At 37.2% G+C, this 12,223-nt stretch overlaps 1 protein-coding gene across 2 annotated transcripts; it reads right to left on the bottom strand.

The window, feature by feature from the left end:
- Positions 1-5,844: 5,844 nt before the first annotated feature.
- On the bottom strand, positions 5,845-9,208 carry LOC139131063 (myosin-6-like). 2 transcript variants are annotated; one of them, XM_070697001.1, is made up of 4 exons: positions 8,938-9,208; positions 7,832-7,892; positions 6,489-7,386; positions 5,845-6,271 (listed from the first exon to the last, which is right to left on the bottom strand). In XM_070697001.1, the coding sequence occupies exons 1-4, from the start codon at positions 9,111-9,113 to the stop codon at positions 6,204-6,206; spliced, it is 1,203 nt and encodes a 400-aa protein (XP_070553102.1). In that variant the 5' UTR covers positions 9,114-9,208; the 3' UTR covers positions 5,845-6,203. The 2 variants fall into 2 exon arrangements, with proteins under 2 accessions (XP_070553102.1, XP_070553101.1); XM_070697000.1 differs by having other exon boundaries at positions 6,104-6,271; positions 7,832-7,901.
- Positions 9,209-12,223: the final 3,015 nt, after the last annotated feature.

The following is a 12,223-nucleotide window of genomic DNA, read 5'->3' as shown; positions in this document are numbered from 1 at the left end:
GTGTAGAAAAACGTAATATATTATGATATATATATTCAGTGATTTCAATTATTGTCGCCTCAGTATGTCGAGAAGAAAGCACAGAAAGGAATAGGTGAAAGGTTGAACACTTATCCCCGTGCCGTTCTGCTCGCTGAAAGAATGCACATGCGCAGCGTCAATTTCGCATTTGAAAAATCGTCTCTGTGTTTATCTGCGATAAACAACATTACAATTATATATAATAATAACAATTGTGATATCACATTTAGTCGTGATCATCTGGCGAAAGGTTGCTGGGTACGAACAAGTCGGAAATATTGGCTGTATTTTCTGTTTGACTACGGAAGCAGATTGTTTGTTAAAAGCCGATGAAAGGGCGAGAACGAATGATTCATTGGCCAGATGCGACACGTGGCACGGTCTTATTCATTGAGCAGACTCATAGATTTCCCCCTGATGTAAGGGCTACTGTTTAAGTGACATTTTGTAATAACGCGTAGGCGCGAGTGTCAGCAATATTACAGACCAGTTTACTTGTCGCCACGAGTTTTTGCCGAAATATCAGGAGTATTCTCACGCATATGGGTACAACTGAGGGCAATAAGTACAAGTAAGTTGATTTCACTCAAAATCACTTTCATTCGTCACAGTCATTTTTAATTCAACATTTCTTCTTAAAGTGTGCATCGACATTAAATGAATGTAAATAAATGAATATAAATTCTGCGACAATTTAATCGTAGTTGAAGCTATTCATGAAATGTTCATTAGAATGCTGTGCGATTAAGAATTTTCGGTAGAACTCTCATTTCCCACAAGCATTTAAATTTATGAAAGAGTATGTAACATTTAAGAGAATTTAAAAGACGATTTTTCTCCTAAACATTTCAGTTCTATTATTCTGACACCTGATAGATAGATGGATATTAGATACATATACAGACATACATAGATTAGATATTAGATAGATAAAGAGATATAAATATTTCCTTGATACATGTTAGATTTATAATGTCAGATTTATTTTTTTTAATGAATTGTACCTGGGAATCGTCGCAGATACTCGGCATTTCACGAAATATAACGTGATTTAAAAGTAGACTATGCTAAAAAAGGAAGGTCATGAGTCGCCGACACCATTGCCCACCTGTTTTGTTTCTGGTTTTGGAAAAAGTGAGAGGTTGAAACATAGGTCCAAATGAAGTGTGTAAGAGAACATTTTATTGGTATACGATTGTCATTGACTAAACCATTACACACACCTGGTTATTTGTTGCTCAGTATTTGAGATATTTTGTCTTTTTAACGTCAGCATGAAGCCTCAGGGGGAAATATTTATTCAAATGCTAGTCCGAGACCGAACGAAATGCTTCTCCTTTGTGCAAGGACAAACATATGTCTTGGACTAGGACAAAAATACAATTATGCCTTATATAAGAGGGCTCGATTGACGAGTAAAATAACGGCGTAAAAGTAAAGTGAAATTTGCACGTAATTCTAATTCAGCATATAGCCTATGACCTTTTATGTAAATGACTCCACATAAACTTTCTAGGACTCATATGATTAAAAAGTCGTACGGGAATAAGTACAAAATTTTATGCAAAAAATAATTCTGTCATGGTTTGTTGGGATAGCACGGACTTAATCACCTTGAAATGTCGAAATCATCAAATGGTTAAATTTTATTGCGCATTTTTGCACACGAGACACTCTCGACCTTTCGGAGTGTTAAAATAAGGAAGGAAACTGATTGAATATTACCGTACTGGTTCCTCGTTTTAAGTTCTGAAATTAACCGATAGTTAACGTTTCCATGGAGTGAACAGATCATGGTAGGAAAGAAAAGTTTTCTCTCGCCTAAGTAGAAGCCGGTATATGGAGTGGTGAGGTAATTGGACAACTGTGATTACTTCCCGTGGACATTTATTGTTTGTGTGGTTAAAGGGCATAAGAAAATGGACGAAGGGCCTATGGTGAGCATTACTATTTAATAAACAGACTGAATGGACAAAATTGTTCTTTCTATAAACGACAATTAAAATTTGTGTCCAAAGGTATTTAAAGTGTCAATCATAATGTGTCTATGATGGCATTGACATGATGGTTTGTATTTGGATCTGAAAACTATTACTCTTCCATTCACAAGGCTGTACAAAACAGGGGTGAATCGGTTCATACACACATGAAAACAACCAATTTCAACACTGTAATTTTACTGCCGCTGCTTGTCGCCATAGAGTATATGTCAACGTATTGTTGAGCTCCGTTTTTAATAAGAGTTTCTAGGACTGGGTCCTGTAAGATTTCAATTTATTTTGACTAATAGCGTCCGGGGAGAGAGAGAGAGAGAGAGAGAGAGAGAGAGAGAGAGAGAGAGAGAAGAGAGAGAGAGAGAGAGATGGTGTAATCCAGAGTTTATGTTAGCAACAAATACGGAGATGATGAAGTTTGAACATAATTTTGAAGAAAGCTGTTTTAAAGCTGTGCACCTTTTGATAGAGTCGAGTATGCGAGTGGCGAACAAATGCCTTGATATATAGATAATCACCAGATAACAGTAACAGCACAGTAAAAAAGCATGCACAAAATTAGAGTGGTAAATTGCACAGACAATTTTGCAGTGATATTCTCATGAAACTTTAAGTATAGGCCACGCGATACAGCGAAAGAAAAACGAGTTACTGCTTTAAAACCACGAAAACGTTGAAGTCATGTTTACACCGCAAAGTTTGACATGGTGGTCACAGGTCAGTTTATTACAAAGGTCCGTATCACCGTCGAGGTGCCAATCAAACCCACTTCCCCATGTTGTTTACAGTGTTGCACCCAATGAGGTCTCGAATGCACTTATAAATATTCATTACTTCAAGGAACATGTTCTTGCTGTCAATCAAGTGTGTTTTTCATATTCCAAACTTTATAGGTTTTTCCTTCAAAAGATGGTAGCCAATAAATGATGTGTCGAGGCATTACAACGAACAACGGAGTCATTAATTCCGAGTTTTTGAATTTTAAGGCTGCTGCATTTGTACTTGATACATAATTTTACAAGTTGGCCCAGGGCAAACAATGGTGACCATGTCACTTTCCCCTTGAGGTGTACGGTACCTGTGCCGTACGTGGTGCGATAATACGTGGGATTTTGTCACTTAGTGGAATAGTGGTTTACAAAATATGTCACCAATCAGGCATCAAAAAGTATTCAGATTAAATACCAGACTCAAAATTCCAAATGAGAGATTGATTAAATGACTGAAATCGCCGACATTGTCATAGGGTGAAGTGACAACATTTAGACAGTTAAAAGACAATCATGTCGATGACGACACACAATGGGTCTGTACATGTGCAGATGCTACGTGAAGTCTCCGAAGGGAACAGGGTATCTCAACTATGTTAAAATCGTAAGTGCTTACCGACAGATATTCGTTCCTGATCGTCTACCGTGAGGATGCAACGTCATTCGTGACAGAGTGGCGAGGCTGCAAAAACTTGGAAAAAGCAAAATTAATTGTCACTATATATACCTAGTGTGAGTAAATAATCACCATGAGCCGGTTTTTGGTATTGGTATTGGTATTGGATTGGATGAAGTGAGGGGTTTCCCAAAACAGGTCACGTGTGCGACGCGACGGACTAATTAGCTTACGCAGTCGAAAAGGGCGTCAGATTTGAATCGTTGCACAAAAAATGAAAGCATGCTATGGATTTTATATTTTAATCAGTCGTATAGTGTGACTTGGTTTCGACTTACCCTACATGGAAAAAGTAATGGGTGCATTTGTACCGGTTTATTCTCCTTCAAAACTACCGTTACGATGAATATCTTTACTGACTGAGAAATGCATAGATAGGCAGAAGAACAGAAGGGACAGATAAATAATAGTCAAATAAATAAATAATAATTATAATTTAAAAAATAAAACCCGTTTTAGTGGACTGGCTGATTTTGCTGTGATCAAATGCCTATATATATGGTAAACTATGGTACAATGTCAATTATTCATCTTGAAACGGTTTAAACAATGGCCCCGAAAGTGAAACACTTTCCCAAATAATATTTTTAAATGAAATGACTTTTTGTTCCCAGCATTTTATCAATTTTCAGTTGATCGGTACAACAACAAACCTATTTCTCAAACGTTTTTGTTTGTCAGAAATATAAATTAAAATAACACAGAAATTAAGTTATACAAGGGCATATTCCTAGTTTATTTCAGCACCGAAAGAAAGACTAACGTCGATTTACCTGTAACTGATAAACACAGACGTTCGATATGCAATGTTATGTTTCAAGGTTAGAAAAATACAATATTTTCCGCGATTTGACCCTAATTGACAAAAAGCTAACTAGAAGTCGTGTGTACTGAATAATTTAAAAATGATAGTCCTAATTTAAAAAAAAAAACAAAAATATTCATATATCAAAATGAGTCACATTCTCTGTTTACCTATTTTGCTTCTGTTATTTTCTTTGTCTTCTTTATGTGTGATTGTACTACCTAATGAAGATAGCTTTATATCTGCCATGTACCTGTGCATGGTTTACATGTAGTCGAGGACTTGTATTCTGCATTCCCACAGGCACGTTGACAAGAATCTTTACATTATTTGTCTGGGGTATTCTTCATGGTAACTTTTGTTTGTTAACCACTTTCCCTTCTGTATTATTTATCTTTGAACTAAGACAGTAGGGTGTTGCATGTGAATCCCACATAGAAGTACATATACTCATGCCATACATGTGATTTTGTCGACCTCTTATCTTCCGGGAGGAGAATGGGTGTAACTTTGCCTGTGTCCAACGAAGGATAATTGCTCATGTTCCTTTTCTCGTTGTACTTAGTTTTAGCCCAAGTTTGAATTGCCAGATGATTTCAGGCTCACTGTATAATCTCCTGGCCATGAAAATATTTTAAGGCCCTCCTTGGCACCCGAGGGGGAAGGGTAAAACTTTGCCGTATCCCCTATCGGCTATGCCACCAATTTTTTTGACAACAAAAGTCATGTTTTCGGATCTGCAAACAAGCCCTTGATTCGCTCATTTGCACAGGTCTGACAAGTGACATGTTTGAAAACTTCAAGGCGGAAATAAATTCCGTTATTACTTTATGATAGTCACAGGGGAAAGTGATAAGTATGTTTATTAGCTATAGTGCATATAGTCTAGAAAATTGAACAGAGCATAGAAATCTGACTCAGCAGTTTTACATTCAAAACTAGGGTTAGGGCTTTGTGTGAAATCCGCTTCCGCTATGAACAGAGCCATAGACTGTCTATGACAGAACTTTTTTTAATTAGGAACCCAGTGTTAACATGCATCTTGTCGACGTAAATAAAGTAGGCTACTTTCTTTTCCTTTGCATTATGAATGCCTCCATTGATCATTTATTACATTTAGTTTAATTTCATAGAATTTAAGAATGTATCAATGTTTTTTCAATTACAACCCTTGAGCACTAATGTAAAAATTGCAATAATATGTTTGTGATTATCTTTTAAAACAATGATTTCTACTTGAGTTCACATTTCTGTGTTTGTCTTTACCTACCGGACAGACAGAATTAAAAGATAGATGATCAACAACCGTCATTTTTGACAGCCTCTTCATAATTGTACATCGCGCTCGCAGCTTTCATGGCAATTCATCTAAGCTTCATGGTAGTGAAGGGAAGATATCACAACAAAACTCTATGCAGAATAGGTGAACGAACGATTGAGAGCGTATTTTAAAGTTAAAGGCCATTGACACTCGTGCATGGTACCGGTCATTACGTTAAATGGGGCTTTCTTAAATTCACATAACTTTAATAAGATTCCATAATGGTTGAGTTTCAATAAATTGATTTCCCAATTCTTCGAACATAAAGAGACACAAGTTTATTAGTACATATAATAGCTACTGACAGTTTTCTCTCATGTCTTCTTTGTTTCGCATATTGACAATTACTCGCTAGGAGAAACGTTCAAGGTTAGCATGAACTGTCTTTCTGAGCCCTTTGCAAATGTACTAAATTTATTGTACGGGAGGATACTTGGGCTTTTGTGTTGAATAATTACCAACATACATGTTATTGAATAATAATGATGTTTATTAGTTCAGCTAAGTTAAGGCACTACAGAATGTTTGCATATAACAAAGGCGTATTAGTCATTAATTGAATAATAAGTAAGGTTAACTTGTTACACCAGCAAAGAGTTGACCCTCATTGCATTCTTCAATCTTGCTTATCCTCATTATCCATCTCCTTGTCGACATCAGCTGTTGCAGGAGGATTAAATGAATCTACAGGCAGAGAATAGGGATATAACATATCAGTTCAATGATATCATAAAAAGTACGGCTTGTGATCAATACTTTATGACAATATTTGTGTGCCGGCTCACTTTACTAAAAGTGTATCATAATTGTAAGTGCTAGGGTGGTCAATCAGAGAAGAAGACGTATAAATCTGTAATACATACTACATAAATTGTAGGTAAGATTTAAATTCATGTTATACCTAAATCAAATCCAGAGTCTGGCCTGGAGTGCATGCTTTCGCTATCTGGATTTGTCGATTCTGGTGTCGGGGTGGTGACATCATTACCAGCCTTTATACCATTGGCACCCCCTGTAGTATTCACTTGTTCAGGAGCTCCTAGTGAAGGTTGGGTGATGTTGTTGCTGATGTTAAAAGTCTGTGTGACATTTGGTGTTACCATACCACGAACATCCTTCAGAATATCTCCGGCTTTCTTTAGCATCCTTTCTTCCAACTCTCGCAACTCTTTCACGGTGGGTGTGGCATCAGACACGGCCTGAATTCTGCCGCTGTTCTTTTCCACCCTACTCCATATTTCTTCGTCTTTCTTCTTCATAATTTTCATCTCAGATTGCTGTCTTCTAAGTACGTCTTCAAGTGCTGCAAGGGACTTGACTTCACTCTTCAGGCGTTCATTCTCGTTGACAAGGGTTTCCACTTTTCTTTCAAGTTTCTTATTTTCGTGTTTGATGTTTAACTGATCTTCTTCCTGAATCTGCTTTTCCTTTATCAACACTTCTATCTTCCCATCCTTAACTTCCATCCCTCGCTGTAGCTCTTCAACGATCTCTCGTTGACGTGCCATGTCTTCTTCGATCTTGGTTCGTATGGCAGCGTTTTCCTCGAAGGCATCTCTATCTCTTTCTCTTTTCTCAACCAAGTCATTCACGATATCGTAGAGTGTAGTAATTCTATCAGCCTGGCCCCGCTGGATTTTGAGGTTGGATCTTTCCAAATCTGCAATCTTGACTTTCGCTACTTCTAGCTCGTTCTCCAAATACTCTATCTTTTGGCTCTGTTGCCGGACTATATCTGAAATTACAGCCTGCTCCCCAACATGCTTACTTACATGCGGTTCATTCTCTGAATCAACGACCTGCATCAGATAGAAAAAACAATCACTGGTGAAACTGACACCTTTTAAACTCTTTTACCAATTCTACCTGTCACTATGATAGCACTATTTTTTCTTCGAGACAAAAACCCCAATGAGGATAACCGCTATTCAATTGCACATGTATGAATTGGTTTCCTACCGGACTTGACCCACCAAGAGTTCATGAGTCTTGTGAATGGCACGTCAACATTTCTTGCAGGAATGATAATAATTCAAGGTTCCGGGACATAGACTATGGACAGGGCTAAATACGTCTCATGGTTGTAGTTATAGACAGTCACTATTTCAGACTTGCAAAACTGACAGGCATTATGGACATTGAGCAACACGTGCAGTTTATACCGTTTCATCGTGTTGGACATGTGCATAATAAATTAAAAGGTATTTCATTTTACTGTGTAAGAAATAAAGCCACATGCATTACCTGGATTGGTTTTACTACACCGCCTTTGATATCCAGGGATGTTCTCTGTGTAGGCATGTCTCTGTCTCTGCTGCATAATTGTAAAGAAGAAACAACAGTATTTACCAAGGGGTATGCTCTGGAAAGACTCTGGAAATTACATAAGGGTAAAAAGGGAAAATCCTAAATAACAAGTCCTACGTCTTTAATTTATATTACGGCCCTGTCACACCTTGACGATGAAGCAAGCGAATGCCAACGAATGAAACATTTGGAGAACACGCTGGTATTCGTCAAACACGTTATGAGTATTTTTTTCAGTTAAGGTAGAACGCGCCTCGGGGACAGAAATTAGGGCTTTCAAATTTTATCAATTTTCTTCTGACATATCACTTGTGGGGGCTCTTTTAAAGCTCTTGATGAAAGAAAAATTTTCACCGTCTTAGTTTTTCGAAAATCGAAAATTATATTTTTCCCATAGAGTTAACACAGGGATGGCGGCCATTTTGGGTTTCAAATATCGATAAATCGCAAGTTATTTGTCTCTCTAGTACCAAAGTTTGCACGGTGACCCCTGATTTTTATTCTTGCTTTGGTAAGAGAATGGTTGAAAGTTTCACTAAGGAAAGTTTGAGCAAAAGTTTAAGTCTTTCACTTTCGAGGCGCATATTACCTTAAAAGCACGTTGAAGCAAGCTGGTATACGTCGTAGTACGGCGGGGTCGTCGAAAAACTTTGTTCATGCACAAAACTTTTCAACATACGTCAGCGTATGGCTCATACGTCCCGCACATGCAAGCTGTAAGTTGTAAGTAGGTTATGCGCTCGTTAACGTTCACACACGTTACTTAGCATTTAGTTAGTTTTAAACGTATTGAATTTTAAAAATTTTACTTTTTGTAGAAGGGAAACATAATGTTAGAGAGTTTGTTATTCTTTATTAATAATGGTGCAAAGGTCGTTGAAGGACGTGACAAAAAGACATGTTGACAATACTCTATATATATATATTTTATTTGAAATTCCCAATACCAATGCCTTTTTCCATGTTAAAAATAATAAGTAGAGAATTCAGCTCAGAGCATCTACATATATAGCGCTGGAAGCAATTTCTTATTGTGTATTTACCTCAAAAGAAGGGTTTCATGGTTCTCAAAGCAGGTCTGTGAACAGAAAGAGACACCATTGTTGATGAAGATGGCTACTTCTTGGCATATAGAGCATCGCGGTCTGTATTGTTCGTTGGTGTTGGCTGTTTGCAGCTTGGAAGGAGGTCCTGGACTGTGATTGCCGTCATCAGACATCGTGTCGCTCCGTGAACAATACAGACAGGTGCCACCGATGAGATCTGACCCACAATCTTTCGCAGCTTACCTACAACAAAAGATAAAAATCATGATGAAAAACACACTTCTTATCAGGGATTGCTTGAATCAAATCAATTCTATCGGTAAAGTACCCCACCCCCACGCCACGGCAACAGTTTTACTGTCTTGGTTTCAACAGACGCATGAAAAGTGAAGCTGAATTCATTTCATATTATACAGTCATGTACTTGCATCGGAACGCGAGTGTACCGTAGGTATTTGCTCCCAATTTCAATACTAGAATCATTGTCATAATCTTATCTTAATGAGCACTATACAGACTTCTTTTGTTTGTGAACAACAAGTGCCTTTCGAGGAAATCCAAAATGGTCATCTCCAGACTATACTTTTTGGCAAGAGAAATGTATTTTCGCTATGAAATTTTCAAAGAGGGTAGCTATGACAAAGATTACTGTATCTTTTTATCAAAGAGAGAAGATCATGTTACAAAAATGTATGTTAGACCATTGTGTTATCCTGTGGTTATGTTCATCGGATGAAGCCAGGCTAGCGCTGTGTTCTTCTGTCCCCACACGGGCATCTAGCAAGTGCGGGGACAGCCGTAGACTAACTTAGGGTACGTCGACCTTGCACCGTCTCACCATGGGGTCATGTCAATACCTACAGGATTACACTGCAATTTCCAAAGCTCTAATGTTTTAAAACACATCAACTTCTTTATGGGAAACAAAAGACTATTATAAAGTTGTTATTTCATATGACGACCAATCAACCATTTATTCGGTACATCCTGAATTAAGAGAAAACAACGAGAAAAGATGCAGAAGTACTATCATCGAATACATCATAGAAAAAGAAAACAAATATTGACTGAGGTATCAATATAGGTCGTTGATATTTTTTTTTTCAAATTTTTACGACGCGCCTCTCAAATGCATGTTTGCTCATATAACACTGTACATATCTCGAGTGATTAATGGTAGTCACCAAAGACTCGCGGTGAAAAATTACAAAGCCATAAGCTTAAAATGAATAACACAATAAACAGAAAGTCATAAATAACACCGAAATAAAAAGCTAAGAACTCGCTCGATAGCTGAGAAACTTTCACTTTAGTGAGTGGGCTGCTACTTTATTACGGTCTGACTGAGGAATTGGGCGGACAGACGAATTGGCTTTGCCATTCCACACAACTGGCACACGATTTGGCTTGTAGTTGTGAGCGAGGAGCAGGAACGAAGGACTGTTGTCAGAAGAATAGGCAATGGCGGAAAAGAGCAAAGAAAATTGTCGTTAGATAAATAAAAGAGGGCCATGTTAATCCTTCCACCGGAATATTCTGCTGAGATCTAAATATAGAATGATATTGTCATTTTGATTGATCTACCAATCATTGTATGAAACCAGTATTAGTTTTCAGTTCATAGTAAGTGTAAAATGTGCATGATTGCTTGCTTGACGTACTTAACTGAAAAAACAGAGCACCGAGCATTTGTAAACAATAAAAGCTAAACAAGTTCACTTCATGTCCAAAACCACGTTCCTCAATGTGCATGTGTTAACGTCTTACCGGCGAAATAAAAACTGGCTGACTACGGATTTAGATTGAATCAATTATCTCAATCATTCAATGAAGCCAATAACTGCATGTGTTCCCCTTTGGGTGAGCAAAACGCCACACATAATCATAAATACAAACAGGACTCTTAGGCAACGATTCAAGCTGGCCTCGTGGGTCCTCTTTGAGAACTTGCCTGTCTAAGACGCGAATAATAGCAACATCATTAGTACATCTTATCCTACAAATAGCAGAGGTCGTTCTAAGTCTGCGAGCCAATTTCTGATGACTTTTGATTTCATTCGTCTTCTCGAGAAACATTAGAGCAATTCTACCTCACTTTTAAGGGTCACATTTATTACCTCTGTCATCAATCGATTGTCAGAATATAACAGTACTAAGTGATTATGTGTACTTAAATTCGGCTGAACAAATTCACATTATCTAAAATAGACATTGTCCATTTTGTATAGCCTAAATGCCACAGTGACTGTTAACATTTTCGCACCATTCAAGGACAAGTTCCAATAATTATTCATCTTAAGCTTGTCATCGTCACGTTGCATTGCGTTCCTTATGGCAACCAAATGCATTATTCATCTCAGTGGCCAAATCTTTAGGCATTTCTCCCTGGATCCCTAGTCGACATTGACCGTGATAATCCCTACATATTTGCATTTTATGTCGTGGTTATTAAGCCATCGGATTGAAAATGCACGATTATAGCATTCAGTAGGATTTCCATTGGGGATATATATAGAGGAGTTCTACGCGTACATTGAAATCAAATGGCAACACAGATAGCGTTCTTTGGGTATATTTTCTACAGGCTTAGGCAAATAAAGGTCATCGTTTGCAAAGCCGAAGTGAAATGTTTTAGATTGTTAGTGTGTTGCAATCGAGTATTGCTTGCTCTCTGTGATGAAGGACAGTGGTTCAGAACACTGTGTTAAATTTGTTTACAATTTAGTTGCAGGGCACAAAGTATATGTTTCGAAAATACTTATATATATATATATAATATATATTATATAATATATATATATATATATATATATATATATATATATATATATAGTGATCTGATCTTACGCTGAAGTTTTCTTTAATTGAACGAAAAACATTAAAATTTCCTATTCAATGATGTAGTACTTAGCCTTTGAAATTCACCTGTAATCTCACAATGCAATTATGGAAATAGATTTTTACTAATTTGGGCGTATCTTTCCATCGCATATCATACACGAAGGGGCTATCATCTACAATTTTAAGATCGTGAGATATAACAATTATAGATAGGCATAGGTCCAATACAAATTCATGTATGATACTTGTTTTAAATGTCACTGTCGTTACGTTAGTCCTAGACTGACAACTGTTTCATAATTTCATTGACCCCCCCCCCCATTTTACCTTGATCGAGCGCCCTTAATTTTCCCTTCATGCCCTTGACATCACTTGTATGGGTTAGACCAGCTTTGATCTTGATTAAAGTACAAATTAAGATTATTTTTAAACATAATTATTG

This window comes from Ptychodera flava, chromosome 4 (genome assembly GCF_041260155.1).
Source record: "Ptychodera flava strain L36383 chromosome 4, AS_Pfla_20210202, whole genome shotgun sequence".
Lineage (NCBI taxonomy): Eukaryota > Metazoa > Hemichordata > Enteropneusta > Ptychoderidae > Ptychodera > Ptychodera flava.
This window is presented reverse-complemented; position numbering and strand designations above follow the sequence as displayed.

Excerpts from the sequence above, each read along its gene's own strand:
- LOC139131063 (XM_070697000.1), bottom strand. The coding sequence starts at position 9,113 with ATGTCTGATGACGGCAATCACAGTCCAGGACCTCCTTCCAAGCTGCAA. Across the intron at positions 7,902-8,937 it reads CATGAAACCCTTCTTTTGAG|CAGAGACAGAGACATGCCTA; the intron begins GTAAATACACAA and ends ACAATTATGCAG. Across the intron at positions 7,387-7,831 it reads GTGTAGTAAAACCAATCCAG|GTCGTTGATTCAGAGAATGA; the intron begins GTAATGCATGTG and ends TATCTGATGCAG.